At 52.6% G+C, this 21,612-nt stretch overlaps 8 protein-coding genes and 1 non-coding gene across 9 annotated transcripts; 3 read left to right on the plus strand and 6 right to left on the minus strand.

The window, feature by feature from the left end:
• Positions 1–363: 363 nt before the first annotated feature.
• Positions 364–1,107, minus strand: J4E78_001563 (uncharacterized protein; the record flags this gene model as incomplete). Its single annotated transcript, XM_049362220.1, has 1 exon — positions 364–1,107. The coding sequence occupies one exon, from the start codon at positions 1,105–1,107 to the stop codon at positions 364–366; it is 744 nt and encodes a 247-aa protein (XP_049227503.1).
• A 1,918-nt stretch (positions 1,108–3,025) lies between these two features.
• J4E78_001564 (uncharacterized protein) lies at positions 3,026–3,463 on the minus strand (the record flags this gene model as incomplete). The annotated part of the gene is made up of 1 exon (XM_049362221.1): positions 3,026–3,463. One exon carries the CDS (start codon positions 3,461–3,463, stop codon positions 3,026–3,028), a length of 438 nt encoding a protein of 145 aa, XP_049227504.1.
• A 596-nt stretch (positions 3,464–4,059) lies between these two features.
• J4E78_001565 (uncharacterized protein) lies at positions 4,060–5,654 on the minus strand (the record flags this gene model as incomplete). Its single annotated transcript, XM_049362222.1, has 3 exons — positions 4,060–4,204; positions 4,264–5,121; positions 5,179–5,654. 3 exons carry the CDS (start codon positions 5,652–5,654, stop codon positions 4,060–4,062), a joined length of 1,479 nt encoding a protein of 492 aa, XP_049227505.1.
• Positions 5,655–6,248: 594 nt separating this feature from the next.
• Positions 6,249–7,664, minus strand: J4E78_001566 (uncharacterized protein; the record flags this gene model as incomplete). The annotated part of the gene is made up of 1 exon (XM_049362223.1): positions 6,249–7,664. One exon carries the CDS (start codon positions 7,662–7,664, stop codon positions 6,249–6,251), a length of 1,416 nt encoding a protein of 471 aa, XP_049227506.1.
• Positions 7,665–8,013: 349 nt separating this feature from the next.
• On the minus strand, positions 8,014–9,543 carry J4E78_001567 (uncharacterized protein; the record flags this gene model as incomplete). Its single annotated transcript, XM_049362224.1, has 1 exon — positions 8,014–9,543. One exon carries the CDS (start codon positions 9,541–9,543, stop codon positions 8,014–8,016), a length of 1,530 nt encoding a protein of 509 aa, XP_049227507.1.
• Positions 9,544–9,860: 317 nt separating this feature from the next.
• On the plus strand, positions 9,861–10,988 carry J4E78_001568 (uncharacterized protein; the record flags this gene model as incomplete). Its single annotated transcript, XM_049362225.1, has 1 exon — positions 9,861–10,988. The coding sequence occupies one exon, from the start codon at positions 9,861–9,863 to the stop codon at positions 10,986–10,988; it is 1,128 nt and encodes a 375-aa protein (XP_049227508.1).
• Positions 10,989–12,967: 1,979 nt separating this feature from the next.
• Positions 12,968–13,055, plus strand: J4E78_001569. Its single transcript has one exon. It is a non-coding gene; the product is annotated as a tRNA-Gly (tRNA).
• Positions 13,056–13,930: 875 nt separating this feature from the next.
• RPS21 (40S ribosomal protein S21) lies at positions 13,931–14,297 on the plus strand (the record flags this gene model as incomplete). Its single annotated transcript, XM_049362226.1, has 2 exons — positions 13,931–13,978; positions 14,088–14,297. 2 exons carry the CDS (start codon positions 13,931–13,933, stop codon positions 14,295–14,297), a joined length of 258 nt encoding a protein of 85 aa, XP_049227509.1.
• A 2,682-nt stretch (positions 14,298–16,979) lies between these two features.
• J4E78_001571 (uncharacterized protein) lies at positions 16,980–21,401 on the minus strand (the record flags this gene model as incomplete). The annotated part of the gene is made up of 2 exons (XM_049362227.1): positions 16,980–20,778; positions 21,193–21,401. The coding sequence occupies 2 exons, from the start codon at positions 21,399–21,401 to the stop codon at positions 16,980–16,982; spliced, it is 4,008 nt and encodes a 1,335-aa protein (XP_049227510.1).
• Between the last annotated feature and the right edge of the window lie 211 nt (positions 21,402–21,612).

Below are 21,612 nucleotides of genomic sequence, written 5' to 3' on the forward strand. Positions count from 1 at the left end.
GACCTCAGAGAGAAGGTATCGGATTGTTGAATCCACATGTTTTACTTTTGGTCGGATGCTGAGAGTCCCTCAGTGGGGGAACCTATCAGATCGATGGTATGTTAACATCTCACGCTACGACTACCGATCACGGGAACGAGGCGCGCGCCAATGCGGTACTTGAAAAGAGAAGCTTGATATTAGAGGTTTGTATACCCTCAACGGGTATAGAGATCTTATTAGAATGCTTGGAACGTCGTTTCATGGGACGCCAAACGGTACGGATCGAAGGAAAGCCGCGGGCTAATGCGCGTCAAGAAAAGGAAAGAGGAAACATCTTGCCGCCGAACAGAAACAGGCTCTCGGCCTGGCCGTCGCGTGGCTTCATTTCTCCAAATCCACGGCTAATTGCCACCTGCAAGCCGTCCGTATCATGTATTTGGCCTCTTCTTCGCTCATCCAGTTCATCTCTTCACCTCCATTCCACTTGATGCCAACAATCTTTCCAGCACCCTCGCCTTTTGTATCCATTACCACAAACAGTTCTGCGACCTTCATGCCAGTCCAACTCCGATGGAAGTGCACCTTTAGCTTGCCAGCCTGATCAGGACCCTCGCTGTAGATGTACCACTTGTCGTCCATGTCCCGTGGGGCATACCCAAGATATAAAGAGTATATTTGTGATGGTGGAAGGAAGACATTCCACGACGTTATGAGAGGCTTGCCGGGAAATGGCATGGTTGGTAGCGCGCTGGGAAGGATGCGTCGCCGCGGTTCTGGAGAGGGTGGAGGTGTGAATTCGCTCCGGTTGCGTTGATATATTGGTAAGTCGATGCGCTGGATGTGTGTGACCATCTTGGGTTGTTGAGGTTTCGAAGCATCGATAGTTACGATAGGACTCTTCTCAGTAGGTGACGCTGGTGGTGTAAGAAGGCTCAGCGGTCGGTGTGATGGGCGGCGTTGTAGCCTTCTCGGCGACTGTGGATTTGACGACTGTAGATGCGGTGATCGTAGGCCCTCGTTCATGAGGAATGGCGACGGAGGAGCATCGCCGCGTTCTCGTCTGGAGAAACGTCGGAATATCGACTTCTTCCTCGAAAGCGGCTGTGGTGATTCGAGTGCCATCATCTTACTATTACCCCTCTATGCGAATCTTGTGATTAAGTCCTGGCTGCGAAACGTGAATCCCCAAAGTAGGTCTAACGGCGAACGAGAGTATAAACGAAAGTAATTGCCGACCAACCTCTTACCAAACAATGGAGTGGGGAAGGGAAAGTGTACCGTGCAAGACAAATACTGTGGTGGTACTCAGCCGCACCCCTCGCGCGGGCTGAGTCTGGCTTTATTTAGCATGCGCATTCCAACTGCATGCGGACAAGCGGGCATCCCCAGCACACCCAGATCCACTCCGCCAGCACGGAACTTCAGAACTCCTGCATGGTGTGGGCTGGCAAGCCTGAGAAAAAAGTCGTGGCGTGTGATCAGCCTGGAGATGGCTGGAAAGGAGTTCTGTTGGTGGTCCGGCAATGGCAAGCGTCACTTTGACGCGGGAAGCGCACGGCCTTTGGTAGAAAGCGCCCGAAATAGTGCAGCTTCAATCTCTGGGTCGATGCGCGAATCGAACTTTATCGCCGGCTGTATCCAGACTGGGGGACTCCCCTGGATTTTCCAATTTCTCACGGACATTCTCGTACTCCAGATTTTGCGAGAGCAGTTGTCGTGTTGCGAGCTCTTCCCATACGTGGACGCTTTGCCACAAAAAGATCTTTCGCTGACCTGCAAGCACGACGATCGTATCGGCTCCTCAATGCCGAAAAATGCCTACAAGCCTACGTTTCATAGATATCACGATCGCACAATCAGAGCAGTCCGCACGACTGGTGTACAATAAAATCCGCCCAGTGAACGCTCTTTGGTTCCACAGTCTTGGGTTTTAGCTTCCAACAAGGCCGGACAAAGCCAATCACAATTCTATTGTCCCATCTCACGATCTGTGCTAGGCCGGGCTAACAAAGGGTAGCTCGCGCGCCAATGTAGCTCTACGACGTGATGGATGTGACGGGTGGGGCGATCGTGACCTGTACGAGCTTAGCTGGATCCCACGAGAAATTCAAAGAGCACCAGCGTGGCACAGGGTGTTCGCATCCGATCGAATACCAAGAGCAGGCTACCGGAGAATTGATAGCGCATCTTCTATGTCGGCGTCTACACCCGCTTGATCGCCTGGTAGACATTACGCGGTTTCCCGTTCCCTGGGCTAAAGGGTCATTGAATAATGACGATTGAGTTCGTCATGATGGATCGCCAGAGCTTCAATCTATTGACGAGTTAGCCTCGTTCTCCTTTCCATCAGGAGTCGCTGCATCAAGGAAATGCAGATGACTTTCTTTTGATGAGGCACTTTCCAGTGATTGAACAGAGACGAACAAGAAACGCCAAAATCTGCATAATGCGGGGTGAACAACTTAGATCAAGGCTACCCTGCGCCTATCGTGTAGACGTGACCGGTAAGACAGCCAGCCACATCGAAGACTAACCGAAGCCACAGGACGATGTACCGTGATCCAGATCATTCGCTGGTAGACTAAAGGAAACCTAGAACAGCAGACTACACATGCATCAAGCCTCTGCATAGCTCAGCCGCAAAAGATCAGCGCAGTACATCGTAGAAATGGTTACCCAAAACAACGGCCAGATCTAGAATGTGGCAGTATGCAATGCTGTTACAAAACCGATAAGGCTATTCAGAACGCCGACAAGATCTAGAATGCAGCAGTATTCATGCATTACAACAGCACTACTTCTACATCGGCCCGACGACCACAAGACCTCAGCTCCTCATTCTTACTCCAGCTTCAGCACCTCGACATCCCCATCCCCAAAACTAACATTGTACGGCGCACAGTACGTACTAGTATTGGAGAAGATATCATATTTGGGCCACATGTGGTTCTCACACGCCCACACGCTACAGTCCAGATCCAAGACTGTCTGGGCGGAAAGACCGTAAACACCCTCACTGTAATAACTGTCAGCCGAAATATCATCATAAGATAAGAAAGCAAAATACGTACTTCTCACACGTCCAACTCATCTGCACCGTCAAATCATAAATCGTCGCATTCTTCTCATCCCGTTTTGTCGTGTCGAGATTGAACGTCGCACTGTTGGTGTAGCACCAAGGATCCTCCCTCCCTTCTTCGCCTCCCGCAGGCGCGAAGTTGCATTCGTAGGTTACGGTGGGAGAGAAGAGGGCGTAGGCATTGTAAGACATGGCGCTGCAAGAGATGGGCACTTCGATGGCGCTGTTGGTCATGGTGAAGCCGATGACGCCTTGTCGGGGACCTTGCGCGGAGGGAGAGACATAGAGGACGTAAGAGGAGAATTGGATGTTGGTGAGGGAGAGCGAGGGGAAGGCTGCGGTGGTGAGTGATGTGAGGGAGAGGAGGGGGAGGATCGTGAGGAGGAGGGATGGAGTATGCATCATGGCGTTTTGTCTCCAAGGTTCTTTGCGGCTTCGTGTAGATTGGATCGCGGTGTCAACGAAGGGTTGAAATCGAGGTCATGCCCGCAAGATTATAAGCAACTCCATCCCGCCGCCCACGTTGTGTTGACATGGAATATGGTAATGTGTACTCCGCCATTCTTAGTAAGAAGGGTGTCGTGCGGGGAATGAGTACTTCCTTCAGAGAAGCCACCCGTTGCAAGCTGGAGGCTGTGTTCTCCCTTTCGGGGATGATTTGGCTGTACGTTATGGTGGTCGTTGCTAGATATACCCTTCGCATTGGACCTTGCGTCACCGCTGCCTGTGGCTTGAACGTACATGGAGATACATCCCCTAAACCGGTACCAGAGGGCGCACGACGAACGAATGTGGCGTAGCAAAGACGAGTAAGGGAAAGATTCCAAGCATATCCAAATCGGACCCGCAGGCTATGTTATTGGCTGAATCAGGAGAAAGCAAACCGGGCTCAGGGTTTGAGGTCGTACCACGTACTCCATAATTTACCAACTTCAGAGTATCGCTGTTTGCCGAGCGAGGAGATAATAATGTATTGCTTAATTTACACACAATCACTCTTACTCCTTGTAGGTAATAGTCTTCATCCTCAAGAACTCTTCAATACCCCAATGTCCGTTGAAACGGCCGAATCCACTTGCCTTCGCACCACCATGCGGCAAGGTCCACTCGTCGTGCACTGTCATGGAGTTGATATGGATAGCTCTGTATGCAGTTGTTAGTAATTACAAACGCCACATCATTCGATATTGAGAAGGACTTACCCGCTTTCAATCTGCTTCGCAACCCGTAGACCGCGGCCAAGGTTCTCTGTGAACACAGCGCCCGAAAGACCATAGTCGGTGTCGTTGGCGATCTCGATGGCTTCCTCGTCGCTGGAGATCTCGATGACGGAGACCGAAGGACCGAAGGACTCGGTGTGGAAGAGATCCATATCCTTGGTTACGCCGTCAACAATGATGGGTCGCAGACGTGTGGCCGAAGCCTCGTTCGTCTCAGGGTGCTTCTCGTCTTTCTCGTGGTCGCCGTGTACGACTTTCGCGCCGTTCTTGACCGCATTGGCAACGAGAGTCTTGTTCTTCTCTACACCGGGTGCAGCTACGAGAATGGGAGCAGGCTTGTCGCCGCCAAAGATGCCCTCGACGGCGCCCTTGAAAGCTTTGATGAATTGCGGCTTGATGTTCTTGTGCACGAGAATGCGTTCTGAGCTCATGCAGATCTGGCCTGCATGCAGGAAAGCACCAAGCGCACATTGTACTGCTGCGGTCTGCAAGTTCGCATCGTCGAGGACGATGGCGCTCGCTTTACCTCCTAGTTCGAGCAGAACGGGCTTGAGGTTCTTGCCAGCTGTCGATGCGATGATGCGACCAACAGCGGTGGAACCAGTAAAGTTGATCTTTTTGATTGCGGGCTCTTCGATCAAGGCCGTGGTGACTTGCGCCGCGTCCTCTGGACGATGAACTAGGACATTGAGCGCACCAGCGGGAAGACCAGCCTCGGTCAGGGCGCTGCCAATGGCCCACCATGTACGAGGACAGAATTCGCTACCCTTCAGGATGGCGGTGTTACCCGCAGCTAGAGGGTACAGAATCGATCGCATGCCAAGCACATATGGGGCGTTCCTGGTGCTCTCGTCAGTTTTGTCGCATGCGTACATGTATCAACAGGAAAATCCTTACCAAGGCGCAATACCCAGCACAACGCCATAAGGCTCCTTAACGATCAACGCACTGGTGCCCTCCTCTTCACAGCTGGGAATGTGTCCCATGACCGCGCTCAGCCTGCCGGCCACATCTCTCAGCATATCCGCCATCTTGGGCACGTTGAACCCATTGCTGAAGTTGTCCGCAGCTCCGGTTTCGATCTTCATGTAGTCTGCGAATTCTTCCGCGCGCGCGTCAATTACGTCGGCGGCCTTGAGGAAGATGTTGCGCTTAGCGGAATGCTTCATCTTGGACCAAGCGGGGAAGGCGCCCTTTGCAGCCGCAACGGCACTCTTGACCTCTTCCAGCGAGGCGGACGAAGAGCTCCATACTTCCTTGTGCGATGAGGGTGATGTCACGGGAAATGTGGTTTTGGTGGTGACCTCCTTGCCGTTGATGAGGAGGGGTACGACGTAGGACGGATCGGGCTTGACAACTGAGGGGTTAGACATGTTTGCTTTTGACTTTTGGCCTGCCAATTGCTGTTGATGAGTTTGTTGTTGCTTTTTGATGATAAGAACGATGTAAAGGAACGACGAGACGGGCCGTAGAAGTACCGAGATGGATTCGAGAAGCTATCTACGTAGTATCCACTTCGCATACCGAGCTTTTCTGTCTCAGACCCTGAGCGTGCGCGTATGCGCATGGCAATATCGGCAATTCAGAAGCGCGGGTCAGGGGCGAGTGGGCGGCTTGTGGGGACGGCACGGGTCAGAGGCGAGTAGACGGGCGAAACCGATGCATGGAGGGGTCGAAAACATTGACATGAATTGTCGCATAATGTATTGCTAGATGTAACAGCTTCTCCAGTAGGCGAGTAGGCGGCGGAATAATTCCATGTCGTCTCGGCCACCGAGGCGGGGGCTGGGAACAACCTGGGATGATCTGCTACCGATGTCGCAAAGCTGCCCAGGTAGTGCGTTATCGCGTCGTACGGAACATCTCGAGGGTCTTCATGTGAGGCTTCCTCAGTTCAATTCGCCTCGTGTAGATGCACAACAGTCGCAAGTCGTTACACCGAGAATGGAGACAAGACGATGATGACGTCAACTCTCTAGATCAGCGGGGTATCGCCGAAGCCTTCCATCACGAATTTCCACGTGCTCTATCGTCCGAACCAACTCCTTTGGGATCCATTCCAGCTGGCGGTCGATAATAGAAGGCACGTCGATGGTACTGGAAGATACGTTCAACGTGCGAGGGCGAATGTCGCTCAACACAATGTATATCGTTGGTCTTCCGCGCAAAGTCCATATGCCATTCGTGTAGTGTTCTAACCCGAGGACGTTCTCTCGGAACTGATCCGCGGAGATTCGCCAATGCCACAGCACCATCTCGGCACATTCCTCGAGCGCTTCGAATAGCTGTTCACACGTTATGCCGCTTGAGTTCAGTACGTGTACAATAGTGCCCATCGAATCATAGGTAGATAATGGATATCCGAAATCCCTAGTAGTATCCGGATGCTGAAATGGTACTTGGACACGCAGCTCTATCGCTTTGCAGGGCGGCTGTGTCAACTGCATAGGGCCAACTAGTCCACGAAAGGCTCCTAGGTAAGGGGTGGTTCCAAAGACGAGGTTCTCGATTCGGTCCAATGGCTGAAATTTGAACTCATACACTCCGACAGACTCCGTCAACTGCCGTACGAACACAGTTTGGAAGTAAGGGTTCATCTTGAACTGTGTGAAGTCGCGCCACCCATTTGTATTTGAGTCCAACGAAGAGCGAATGCTGACCAAATGGTATAAGGTCTTGAGATGATCAGGTAGAGCCTTCGACGCGTAAATGCGAGCCGGCCAGTAAGGTCGATATATCCCGGACCATGAGTAATCTCGTGCGGCGATCTCAGCGTCTCTTGATGCCTGGAACTCACGTAAGAGCAGCATCTCTTGCTCAAATTTCTGGAAATCCTCGTCACTAGGCTCGGGAAGACTACTCATTGCATCCAGATTTCGCGTACTGCCACGCTCCACAACTTCGTATGGAAGTGATGGACGAAATGAGTTTGGAGTGGTCATAATATGCGCGACGGTATGTCTCCAGAGAGTTGAAACGTTCCAGGCAGCGTGCATCTGGGTCTCTGCATCGGCGAAGCGAATGATGTTCTCAACGAGTTCAGGGACATGGCCCGCCCTCTCGATTGCAGTGACGATGCGATCTGAATCCAGGAATATTGGGCGCTGGTCTTGTCCTACATCCACGAACCAAGATGCCAACGCAAATTTGCTACGCCAGGTACGAAGCAGGTTCCTCCAGAGTTGTCTGATCCTGCCGAGTAGTAAAACCACCGCGCGAGTGGCCCTTACTCTTCGGTTGTATGGAAGCGGTCGTGGGTAGAGGTCGATACGCTTGTCGATCATGGCGAGGACTGAAGTCTTCCATTGCTTCAGTTCTTCTCCTTCGGGTGGTGCGTGCGCGTATTTGACTGGCGGCGCAGGAATGTCTTCTGGAGAAGACATCTTTCGTTGCGATAGGACGAGGAAAAGAGTCGACGATAGCTGTAGGTATTGCAGAGAAAGTCCGCACTCGCAATGTTTTATGTCGCTGTGTTAGTGGCGACGTTGCGAAGTTTGCGGTTGAGATGTGGCCTGCGCAAGGCTGCTGCCTTGGGCGAGGACACATTTTGGTACCGAATAACATCGGCCATCACGATTTGGAACCCGCCGAAAACCCGGTTGTGCAATGCGTTACATTTTTAAGGCTTTTGTATAATTATGGGCCCTCTGAGTCTGCTTCTGTCCATGTAGACAAGCGGGAATGACTCTCAGAAAAGGCCGGTACCGTGAAATCGTGAGCAATACTAGTACATCAATCCTCATCGCTATACAGATCAACCTCATCTGAGGATTGCGACGAGTCTGTCTCATTACCATCCCAGTCACTGAAGGCATCGTCATCAGTGTCTCCAGGTTCCACCACAAAGCTGATGCCTGTTTCAGCCGAGAAGAACTTCACAAGAGGCTCCCAATCATATGTGAACCATGTTGCAGCCTCTGGAGCAACCGCCCGAACCTCTTCCAAATCAGGTACATGTTCCCGATAAGAGGTTACCACGTCTCTCAGGGCCTCCAAGCACTGTTGGTCCTCGGTGTGATTCCGGACTGGCGTTCGAAACGTCAGCAGTGAGGATGGCAATCGCTCCACAAAGTTGTCGTCATCGTGGTTCAAGAGCATGCCTAGTGGACAGCTGAGATGTTTTAGCGAAGCAAAATCTTTGAGGTTGTCACGGAGATGGACGTTGCGCTTTGTATCATCCTCGGTGACTGGATCGCAACAAACCCAAAGAGTCTCAAGTGATGCCTTCTGGCAGAGTAAGACTTCAGACAGCGTTTTGTACCGCTGTCCGTTTTCCGGTGGCCGCTCTGCCAGGTGAAGTTCAGACTCGGTCTCGTACTTGATGCTCTTCAAGCACCGCGACGAGGAGACCAATACTTCCAGCAACGGCGGGGTGTAATAAGTGCTCTCCAGATCGAGCTCCTCTAGATCGTTGCACGCTCTTGGGATCAGACGTTGTAATTTGTGTACGCCTTCTGCATCATCTTGGCGATATCCATAAAGGTAAGTTTGGCACAAATGCAGCTTTCGCAACGACTGTAGCCGGAAAAGAGGTGCGAGCTCGCTCAAACCTAACGAACCTGCCTCGACGCTAATCGATTGTAGCTTTTCGAAGCGGTGGACCTGTGAAGAGAGATGACTTGTCGCGGCCTTGCTAATGAGATCGATCCAGGAAGGATATCGCAAGTTCTCCTTTGCGATTCCTCGAACGCCGAGATGTTTGATCTTTGGTGCATGCAACAATGTCGCGTTCTGTAGCGCGTGCTTCTGTGGCGCGTAGTCATTGAGGTGAGTTCCGTTGCACCTGGCTGCCCACTCTTTCCAGTCCGATGTACCAAGCGCACGCAATCCCTCCTTGATGGATTTCTTGTCGCTCGCTGTCGCATGGTAGCGCTGGTTACTGTACGTGCCGAGTTGGATCTCCACATTGTGGACATATTTTGTGAGCCGCGGAGCCTCTATCATGGTACGGAGGAAAAGGTAGGGCTCGCAGAAATGGCTATCGTATTTAGAGTAGATCTTGTCGATGACAACGTTATAGAAACGCCGACTAGTCAATGCCAGACTGAGGAGCGTAGGAAGCTGGAAGTCTTCAATGTCCATGCCGGGAAAGTAGTTGATTATCTGCAAGATAAGCTCAGTGGGGAGATCACTCAATGTCGGAAGCGGTTTGGTTGTAGGTGGTTCTGCGGCATCGGTTTCGACTACACGCTCAGCGGCGCGTCGGCGCGTTGCATTTGGTGATGGAAGTGGAGGGAAGTCGCGCTCGTTGACGATCGCCATTGTGCGGCAGCTGTCGCATATGGGTAAGCAATCGGGTAGATATTGCAGCTGTCTGGGTGGAGTTGTGGGAACCGGACTGACACAAAAATGAGCGGAGGGAAATTTCCCGGTCAGTTGAAGTGAGTCGGCTCGTGGTCCGCTGTTGGTCCTTCAGGGCTATCTCCATAGGGCTGAGCGCTAGGCGTGCTGAATCAGCCAGCTGCAGCGCGGCGGCGGTGGCCGCCCTTTGCCTCTTCATTGACGGCCGACACATTTGAGGCATCGCTGAGGCACAACGCCACCCGTCACATCTGTTTTGCCTGCGCACCCTTCCCGTCATGGAGCGCCTTTCAGAAGAACTACTCGATCATGTAGTGTCCGAAGTCGTCAATCCCCTGCCGAACAGGCATACATCAAACTATGACGATCTCCTCAACCTATCGCTGGTTTCACGCAAGTTTTGTCGCATCACAGAGCCGTATATCTATCGTTCTTTGATCCTCTCAAGAGATAACGGGGACGAATTATTGCAGACCTTTCAAAACCGACCTGATTTGTTGCTATACGTTCGGGCCGTCTACGCGATGCGGTATGATGACCTTGGTAATCGGTTACGGAACTTCATCTTGAATGTACCCAACCTGCAAGAGTTGGATTTGAACATTGTGTCTGGCACGCTATCCGAGATCATACCAGTTTTGAAGTTGCAAACCTTGAAGACATTACGCCTCTCGGGTGTTACCGCTGGCGAGATTCCCGACGAACATTTCGACGACTGGGAATTCGAAAACAACACGCTTGATACTTTGGATATCTCCTTCACTGATCATACGCTCCAATGGGGGCTTGGTGACGACGAAATACAGGTCTTTGCGGCAGTGTTTCTCAACTTGAGACGTTTAAAATTGCATAGCAATTACGAAGGCAGCATACGCGATGTATTGGATGGCACCGCTTTCCGCTACCTGATCCGCGCTTTCAAGCACAGCTTCGAGACAACTCTTCGCGAACTCACTTTTGAATACAATCATCCGAACGACGGCTTCATAATCGAAGAGGATGAGGCCGTGAGCGGGCATGTTGATGTAAGGGACATAATCAAGGATTCGCGGCTCGAGAAGCTCAGATTGGACACAATCTGTTTGCATAAACCCATGCAAGAAGCGAAACTACGGAGTCTCGCACTCGGTCCCTCATGTCTACCTACATCGCTACGCACACTTTATCTTCGCCACATCGTTGCGACGGGAAACCTCAATCCCTACGAGAGGAACCTCATGCACTCGGACGAAGCGCAGTGTCTATCGCAACTCGTCAACCTGGGGGCGCGAAGATCGCGCTTTCCGCATCTGCAGAACATGACACTAGCAATCTGTCTACCTCCGTTCTTCGAGGACGTAGCCTCGAGGGTCGTCAAGGTTCAAGCACGGAAAGTCAAAGTGCAGCTGGACTTGATCTTCATGTAAGTTTGTGTGTTGGCTATTGCGACGGCTTACTAACGGAGATTAGGTCGGAGTGGGACTACGTCAGCGGTGACCTGGCAAGAGCTTGGCCTGAGTATGATCGTGCTCGAGACCCTCGAGACCCATCATATGACCATACGCTCATCCGGTACGCGTAGGTCTGCTGTTTAGTCCACGCTGCGGCTACCAATAGCTAGACACCTTCATGCGCTGGCGGGGAGATCTGTAGGTTCACAACCGATAAACGCGGCATCAAGTCTTCTGTCTACTAAGCCAACGCAAGGCTTCCCAATTACCATCCGCAGTGGAAGACCTGAAGTCAGCAGTGAACGCTGCCCGAGATGCAGTGCCCCAAGATCGCCACCGGTTTTGCTGGAGGGAGATCGACGTATCCGAGCGCAGCCGTCCGATTGGCTGTTTGTACGAGGTTACGAATCCCTTCAGCCACCTTCCGCGCCAACATCGCCAAACCGCAGCAATGCCTCGCAAGATGTGCTGTAATTGTCGGTGAATACAGTTTGCGAATACGCGTACAGCAAAATGAATCTAATCGGGCCATCAATGTATAAAACCACCATGGACGCGATGCCATGCTTGCCACTTACAAAACACCATTACAATCAGCGCACTTGAACAATTTGCACTTCTAACATAGCTGCATTTCCATTTCTCGATAATCACCAACACGATTTAACAACATGTTGTGCCGAGCACTTACTCCCTACCCCAAAAAGCGCACCCAAAACGCACAACCGGAAGCTTCAGCGTACGCGGAATCACAAGCCCTGATCACAAAACCAGAAGCGGCTGTTATACAACCAGAAGCTCCCGCCACAAGACCCAAAAAATCTTCGAAATCTAAGGAACCAAGCCAACAACGGCCTGTCGGCGGGCCTCTCAGAACAGGCCTCGAAAAGCTCACGCGCAGCGTAGAAAGAGGGGTTGACCGACAAATCTTGGGCGCGCAAGTGCGGGCTTACGGCATGCCACCATCAACTTCGTCCTCGAAACAAACAACAAATATCGGATCTATCCAGGAGAAACATGTCGCATTCGCTGTTTGATGCTCTTCCGCCACTTCTCGTCTCAGGTTCCCCTACCCTCGGACGCTTCAACGAACGAACGAGACTTTTGGGAGTAGACGTATCATGAGATCTTTTAGGGTGCAGGGAGGGGGATGTTCTTGCATGAGCATTTGTTTTGCTTGTTGGGCGCAGAATGGAATGGACGCATGGGGTCACGTTTGGATGGCGTCAGTGCATGCTACATGTTTTCGTCCATGGATTGTTATTAGCAAAGGCGTTTAGCATGATCTCAGCATACTCATTGGATCAATCTCATCGACATACACTCATTGCACATCGCAAATATCTTATCTTTGCATTCATGTGCCACATTCGAGTAGATGATGTCGTGGATGGTGAGGGCTTCCAACGTAGGAAGGTTCTGACAGGCAGAGTGGCAGGACGCCCGCCTGTTCGCATGTCCGCCTGCCGCGCTGCACTTCCCAACCCCACAACTGCAACTCTGGAATGTCGCAACCACGCCAACCACCGTACCATGTAATCAAACTTGCAGGACACTATCGCAAAGCTCAAAGTAACTCACGGTCTCTAACAATGGCCCTTTCTCGCCGTCGTGCAGTAAGGTTCCCGCCCCAGCCTTCTCGCGCCTTTGCCAGCCCCTGAGATGTGTATTTCGGTACGCCGTAATGCAGCAAGTACAATCGCCGAACGCATAGCATGCAGGTAACACTGCATGTTCGCCGAGATCTTTCGGCCAACAGAACACGGCAGATGATAGTTCGCATGGTCTAGATCTGCAGAACCCCACTCCGTTCAACGCTGTCTAACTCCACCCCGTCTTTCCCAGCTCAACAACACGAGCATCTGTCGACTCCCGCTGACTGGCTTGGAAACGGCATTATATTGGTGTCATTTTGTTGGACTTTCATCAAGCGAAACAACTCGCTCTGATCACCAGCATCGGTGGTTTAGTGGTAAAATTAGCCGTTGCCATCCTTCACAGGACAGTTTCGGCTAGCCCCGGGTTCGATTCCCGGCCGATGCATCCTTTTTGCCATTCTACACGTCGTTGTGGTGGTTGTAGAGCTCTGGGGAGAGTGCTGGTTGAGTTTGGGGAGGTTTGGATATTTTGGACATAGAGGTCTGTGCATAAGTTCTGCCAACCCTATGGATACATCAAGACTTGCTCAATATCTAGCTGATGCATTGAACCTACCCACATTCTTTTTGGAGTTGGTAGAGCGTTGGGTTGGGGCTGCTTGAGTTTAGGGAGATGGCGGGCATAGCGGATTTGGAGATTCGTGCACCCCCTTTGTTTTTGCCAACTCACGAACACTGCAGGACGAAGACACGATTACAAAGATGCATTGATAAACCTGAGACTGGCAACTTCGTACCACGCGTGTATGCTTTGGCCCCTTCGTCTCGCAGTGGTAGGCTGGAAAGTGTGGCGTGCAGAATGAATGACTAGATCTACGTATCAGGATGTTCGGCTGAGCTACACACTTCGGAGACATTTTCATGAGCATATCGATGCGATGGAGCATTGAGACAGGCAAGTACTTGACGATATCTAAGCTTTCAAGGTTGTCCCGCTCAAGGGAACGCAGGTAGATGAGGGTCGCCGCATTTCATCATTCGCCCGCAATGTCACCACGTGAAAGAACGTCTACTTGTAGCAAATGATGCAAACAATTCTATGTAGTTTGCGAAGGTGGACTTTCACGCATGACAATGATGGTCGCCCATGAGGGACACTGCTCGATGGAGACCCGCGCTAACCCACATGCGACGCTAGCGCCACACCACCAGTGCTAAGCGACACTCGAAATTCAGCAAGTCGCAACATTGACGCCGACGACATCGACCACCACCGCAGCCACACAACCCAACCCGACTCCCACCCACACATCAATCAAAATGGAGAACGAACGCGGAGAGCTCGTCGACCTTTACGTCCCCCGCAAAGTAAGCCAAGCCCATGTCACGTAGTAACGAATGTCTGCTAACACACCACAGTGCGTAAGTCACCGACCACCACCTACCTGACCCGAAACGCGATACTAATACCTCCAAGTCGGCCACCGGACGCATCATCAGGGCCAAGGACCACGCCTCTGTCCAGCTCAGCGTTGGCAAGGTTGACGAGAACGGCCGCTACACCGGCGACAACCAGGCCTACGCCATCTGCGGTTTCGTCCGCGCCATGGGCGAGGCCGACGACAGCTTCAACAGGCTCGCACAGAAGGACGGCTTCCTCAAGTCCGTCTGGAGCGCAAGCCGGTAAATGGTTGGGGATATGGAGTTGAGGTATGCACACGATACCATGTCGGGTGGCTGGACGGAGCTGACTGGAAGCAGGAATTCGGGATCTGAATAGCCCCTCGAGGGCGCAGGCATGCATTTCACGGCGACTTAGGCCTTCATTTCCTTTCTCCCGCGGATCAACGATATCACGAGGAATGGAACCGGTTGAGACATGAATACCATCAAATTCACAAACCCTGTCACCTCTGACAATCGATTGTGATGTATATCGTCGGGCTGAGTGAGACCTCGGAGCCAAGATGGCGCATTGTCGCGATGTCGCCCTACTAATCTACCGGCAAGATACAATAGCAGTAGAGAAGGAAGTGCTCTTGAGTCGAGGCATTGCATGGTTTCTTTTGTCTAAACTGACCACGCGTCCTGCTAGGTACATGGATCGAAACACGTCAAAACGCACGCACTTCGTACATCGGTCGTACCGTTGATGCCCAAACAGCCGCCCAGCGCACTGCGTCGCCTTGCAACCTTATCAATACCCATGATATGCGACAGACGTACGATACCCGCATGGAGACTATCGAAGCGGCATCGGAGGGAGGCTGTCAAGTTTGGGCGCATAGTCCCACGCATGGGGATGCTGTTGAACGCGAGGAAGCTGTCCGCTGTTAACAGCACAGGTACGGATTTGGACAGCACGAACACATACACCTCTACACAGCATGCGCAATGACGCCGCTCTGCTTGACTTCCAGCATCGAGCATACGCTGCATGCAACAAGTTTCGTCGCTATGTTCTGGCCCAACCCACGGAATCAGCCCACCACACCTCGCTAAACCCCCCATGACCCCGCGGACAGCACCCGCCTATGACATGCTAATCACGAACCCGGCATTGCGGTCGCGAGCATTGTGTAACCCAAAGCGCGTACAACAGTCGAAGTCTAGACACCTACGTACAACCAAAAATACCCAACGACGTCATCCGTACCAGATTCACAATCTCTCAACATTCCATCATCTTGCAGCATCAGCCTGTACACTGCACAGCGGTTACAGACGCGACCGAAGATACTCCATTCTTGTTAGTTATCGCCATATTTATCCATAGCCACCAATACACCGTCGCTGTAGCCTCGCGTCCATACAACCCCTGCAATCTACAGTTTTACAAATCTTACTCGCAGTACATGTTCCTCAACAAATGTCGTCATGTAGGTGAATCACTGGGATCGTGGGGAATGCGGTAATGTAGGTCTGGTTGCGGTACTCCCGCTGCAAATGCACAGGTGGAACACCGATCATGGGAATGCCAGTGAGCGAGCGACAGACCGATCAGCGTAGGCTGGGGGGCGTACACGCGGACATGGGAGGGAGTGGTGTGGGGCGTGAGGTACATGTGTAGGGTACGTACCTTTCAGCTCATGCGAAGTAGTGGCATGGTGGAGTCGTGAGGTTGTACGGTTTACACATCGTCTACTGATTAGGTATCTTGGTGCTACCTGAACCAATTGACAGATGCTGGACGTAGAAAGAATTTATCAACCTTTCTGATCACGACGTTACCTTACTTCCCTTCACACGGGACAGACTGCCATGGATTGTATACAAGCTAGGAGCTCAACTCAAGCCACCATTATCAAAGAGCACGTGTATGTGTCTCAATATGCAATGACGCGCCCGTTTGTAATTCGCGACCTATCACGACCTCTGATCATCAAGGCATTTACTAAACATTTACCACACACGCGACAACCGAAGAAGGTCTCGACCTCACACTGTCTTTGTTTTTCTCACACGAGAAGTTACTGTGTATGCAATAGATCATCATATGGATGGGTGTAAGCGATCCACAGTCAAGAGCCGCGTGATGACAACGGTAAGGCTGCAGCAGCGCTAGTCTACATGCTGCTTACTTCCGTTCCGAGTGTGGATACCTTGTACACGTACTGGAAAAGGTACCCTTTCCATGTGCCGGCAGACGGGGCGGTCGGGCGGAAGTTTCCAAGGTTGAACCCGAGTACAATATCACGATGGGTATTTTAATAGTAGCAGCTTAACAATCAGTAATATCGTCTTACACTTCGTACACATCCCCTCAACTCGTCATCGCGCATCATCGCAAAAACGACAGGCATACAACCACCCCCACCGCCTTCCCACCTCCCACATGCCATCGCTCCCGCGATCCCGACCGACCATCTGCGCGCAAAAGTACCGAGAACATTTACTACCACATGCAGCATCACGCCTATAAATTCCCGCCTCGCTACCCACGAATTACACGTGGCAGACCCACGCTTCAATCAAGTCAGCGTCCCGCATCCCGGGGAAGCGGGCGAGCTGCGCGACTTTATCGAGGGTGTGCGGGCTTTTCATTGTCTTACAACGATGCTTGGCGCGCATACAAGCGGTGTGATTATGCATGTATGCGGGCAGCTCCATTTTGCCATGTACACCGACGTATTGCGAAAATTGAGATGCGGATCCGATGTGAGGAATTCGTTCGGAAAGGGTTGTGGTTGGACGTGTGGTGATGTCAGGATCGGACTCGAAGGGTTGCCGTGCCTGGTATTAAGTGCATGGGTCTGCAAAGTGAGTGATTCGTTTCGGGCCGAATTGCTGTGGTCGAGACTTGCGACGGCCCGGGAAGTATCGATGCGCGTATTGCTTGATATTGATTGCTCCGGAAGTAGCCTTTGTTTCATCTACGAGTCGGTGTTGTGGTGCCAGAATTTGGTTGTGATTGTTGATCTGGTATCGTGTCGAGGGCAGCGTTCCGGACTGCCGACACCGCGCGGCTTTCCTTTACCTTCCAATCATCGCCTTTTCGTACAATCTTCGATCGGTCCTTCTCTGCTTTCTTGAGAAGCATTTCTTCGATCTTTGTGTCGCGTCGTCTGCCTTGGACACAGTCGCAGAGACAGCCTTCGGTCGGACATGCGCCGTCTGATAGTGTCGGATCGGCAAACCAGGTTGACAGACAGTTTGAATGTCCTCCGTGACCACATAATGGACACCATGTCCAGAGCGTGGCTGCAGGTGACGACCATTTGGCTGGAACAGTCGGTGATGGACCGTCTGCGACTTGATCGCCGGCATGGTCTGGATTCGACGTGAGAGACGATCGCTGCCTTCTGTGTCCTCTGTCCTTGAATGATGGCCGCGACTTCGCTTTGGATTTCTTCTTCGCGGTGATCGATTCGAAAGCCGGGTATTTGCCCCAGCAAATCGGACAGGGTGCCTGCGTTCGCTTGCAGGACTCGCATCGCATCTTATCTCTAGGGTTGTTGATTGGTGACTTGCAGCTTAGGCACAAAAGCCCAACCTGCGTTTCTTTCAGCGCTTGCTCGTAGACAGCAGGATATGTCGGGTACGCTAGGCGGCGGAGCGAGGCCGCGGAGTTAAACAATGACAAGGAATGTAGCTGGAAATGATAGGCGGAAAGAATAGACTCCGCTTGGTAGGGATTGATACCAGTAGCTATCAGCTGGCTTAACTGTGTCGATAGTATGGCTTTCGCTTGTGCTTGAGTCAGTCCTAGTGCTACGAACGTGTCGCTGAAGACGTTCAATACATCGCCTATGTGCACATCTGGAGTATCAGAAGGGCCATGCGTCTGTGGCAACAGCGGGGCTAAAAGTAGAATGAGGACTGAGGAAAACTGTGCATCCGACGCCTCCGTGTGGTACTCTAGGAGATGATTCAGCAGCCCAATGACGGAGTAGGGAGAGCCGGCCTCGGCGTCGATATGCACAGCTTCAAAGTCTGACAGCAACAATCCTTCTTCTACTGTTGGATCAAGTACAGGAGGCGCACTTCCGGAGGCATGTGGCAGGGACGCTGGTGGCTTGAGAACATGAGGCGACCTCACATCCTCAAACACGTCGGGTACAATAGTTCCACTGGCTTCCATCTCAGTGCTGAATTCGTAGGAAGACGAGGAGATACTTGTGAGCGCTTCAGAATCAGAGCTATCATGGCGAAGTAGTTGGTTGTTCCGCCGTAAATGTTCCATATCCCGAACAGCCTTCTCTCCACTGCCAAATTCATCTGCATTGTTCGAAGCGCTGCGGGCCATTTTCTGTGCGTACCCTTGATCTGCACGAGGAAAGCTCTTGCCGACGGGCATGGTCGTTGGAGATATCGAGATACTTTTGCTCAGCTCTTGATCTCCAGCGTTTCTTGGCTTCCCAAAGCTAGACTGTTCCTGGACAGACTGCCAATTTTCCGATAGAGAATTCCCAGGGCCTAGTTGTGAGTTGGTACTCGCGAACGAGCTCGGCACGGAATTACCCTTTTGAGAGTCCGATGACGCAGAGAACATTGTAAAGCTTTCACCAGAGTCGTGTCGCTCCAGTGGATGAGGCTCAATGGTGCGTCCGGCTTGTGTGCCACTCGGTGCGAGACTCAGTGGTATCCGTGGGGATGCACGATAGCTGCCGACCAAGGCACGGCGTTCATCGATGTCGTCTCCCGAGTGATACCATTGTGGTCCACTGAACGTCCTTGGCGGCGCGAGTGTTCTACTTGCATCGACAGGCGGTCCAGTAACAGCGGGTGGAAGTTGATCAATGTCCTCCTGATCGATATCGGGCAAGCCTGGCCTTTCAGTATTATTGACGGTTTGGGTGATGACTGGACGAGCAAGAGGGGTCGCAATATTAGAAGTGCTTTCTCGCACGCTGGGTGATCGGGACGGTGATGTTGGCTTCTCTAGCGTGCTCAAGATGGCACGCACTGCCGGATTTGGAGGGATCGCCATGCGCTTGTCATGTGCCTCCATGTGCGCGGATGTTGCTTGGTGTGTCTGTCCGGACGGTAGCGCGGTGTTCTGCGGTCGCAACCTTCTTTGTTGTCTGTGTAACTCTGCTCGGCGTCGTGTCGCCATGGTAATGGACGCACCAACGACCCTCCATGTTTGCGCAAGCCTATAGAAGGCTGCGCGCTGCGCGTACTCAGCGTTTTGCTCAAACGCCCTCTCCAGTCGAAGAAAAGAGTCCAAGTCGGGTGGGTCGGAAAGAGGTATGGTCTTGTATTTCTGTGCAAGATACTCGAAGATCTGAGGATTGGCCGCGCCTGGCAGTATGCCTCGTATGGCGACCTGGTTCGGTCTGAATGACTCGCTATGTGCGACCATGGAGTCACTGAGGAACATGACTTTGGGGGCAATGTCAGATGGCGGGGTACTACTGAACGATTTGGTTGACCTGTTGCTAGCAGTGCGACCATGATGTCGCTTCATTGACGATGTTAGAAAACTATCATCTAGACTGTCATCGGCTGAACTTCTGAGACTGCCCTTCTCGGGGCTATGTCGTCTGGCACGCGGGTCACCAAGGTACGTATCGTCAGTATAAGCTAGGCCTGTTGAAGATGGCTGCCGAGGTCTCTTCTGGGCAACAGCAGCAACCTCTCCACTTGGCGATACCCCAAAAGCCTGCAGATTGCGTCGATCTACGGTTTTGGGAGCATGGTGAACATCGTTCTGCTGGAAAACGCCTTCTCTACCCACAGTCCACAACGTGTCACGCGAGTGCCATAGCATGTCGGAAGGTGCGCTGGGAAACTTGTTGATCTCCCGAAATGGTAGGAACGGACGACGGAAATCCCATACATGGATGACAGAGTGTTCTTTGTCGTAGGACGTGGCCAGCTGTGTGCATTGGTAGGCACCCTTTTCGTGGTACTCGTCAGACCAGTATGGCGGCCTCCATCGAGCTTGGTATACCGGAAACGGTGTGTGTAAGACGTATGCAGCTTTCTGGCGGCGTCCAGTGACGGAGAAGTCCCAGACCTTGACGGTTCGATCCACGCCAGCACTGAGCAGGTGCTTACCGTCTGGGTGCCAGTCGATGGAGGTGCAGATGCGCTGGTCGTGAGCTGTAATCTTCTGCTTGGGCCCCTTGTTATGGCGGAAATCCCATCGCTGTATGGTCCCGTTGTCCGTGCCGAAAGCGAACTCTACGGCATCGGTAGGCGACCACTGGACGTCACGGATACCACCATTCATGCCAGCGTAGTGATCCCGACTGCGGCAGACAGTAACATCCCTACGCATGTCGCGCAAGTCCCACAGACGGACCGTGTTGTCATGGCTAGCAGACAGCAGCAGATGGCCCTGGTGGGGGTTGAAGGCCAGTTTGTGTACCTGACGCGTATGCTCGTGCAGCCTGGTGAGCTCGACGCTTGCGCGGTTCAGGTCGTACAGTATGACTTTGCCATTTGCAGCGGCAGTGGCGATGTGGGAGCTGAACTGGCCATGGGACCACTTTACGTCGTGTATGCCCAAGCCCTCGCGCTGTCGGGCATGAGAATCGGCATAATTGAGGACTGCAGCCCGCAGGTTGGTCTCGTCGACGATCTTGGCATCTTGGACGCGGACAGTCTTCAGGATCTCCTTGCCAGCGAGGACGGCATGGGTGCGTTCACGGTTGATGTCGAGGGCAGAGATGTCGAGGCCTGTCTTATGGCTTGCATCTTGGGAGTAGCCCGTGCGGATGCTGACGGATGTGAGTGCGTGCAGTGGTTGAGAGTGAGTGCAGGTGCAGGTGCAGGAGGGTCAGAGTGGTTGACAGTGAGTGCAGAGACGGGGAAGGCACGTTGGGGGTATGTCAAGATACATGGCAGGAGGTGAGTGGCGGAAGTGAGTGACGAAAAGTGAGTGACAGGGAAGGAGCGAGCAGGGTAAGACAGGTGGGTGGCAGGGAAGGAGGAGATAGGTGAGTGAGGCAGCAGGGAAGGAACGCGGCATCAGGGAAAGAGCCACGCAAAAGTCAACAACAGATGCAGAGGGAAGTGTGGAGGAAATGTGGGAGTGTGGATGGAAATGGTGGAAGACGCAGCCAATAGGGGAGACAGAAATCAAGTTGCCGTATACGGCGACGGAGTATCGAGCATGTACGAAAGAAACGTACCCGGCAAGTTTCGGCACTAGAGGGTTCGGAGGGCCGCCCTCGTAGCCATGTTGATGCACGCTGGGTGGGCGGGATCCATAGGCCGTGGTCAAGGGCTGCGCAACAAAACGCTCAAAGTAGGAGCGTGACTTTTGCTTGGGCAGTGGCAATGGCGGCGCCGGGGGGATCTTGGGCGACGAGACGGCTGACGTGCGACGGTTTTCAGTCATCTGAGCGTCAAGTTCGCCTCATGCCAGAGACGGGGGCGATGGACAATACTCGTTACGGTGCTGGCAGTACTGGATACTGGAACGAAGTGCAGTAATCGCAGGCCAGTACAATGTAGTTCCGGTCGACGCTGGTGTGACGAGCTGCAGGCGGCTGCAGGACACGACTCGCCCCGTGTGCCTGGGAGCTGTACCGTGCTGGGAGCTGCTGCAG

This window comes from Alternaria triticimaculans (genome assembly GCF_023758025.1).
Source record: "Alternaria triticimaculans strain BMP 0046 chromosome Unknown scaffold_1, whole genome shotgun sequence".
NCBI classification, from domain to species: domain Eukaryota; kingdom Fungi; phylum Ascomycota; class Dothideomycetes; order Pleosporales; family Pleosporaceae; genus Alternaria; species Alternaria triticimaculans.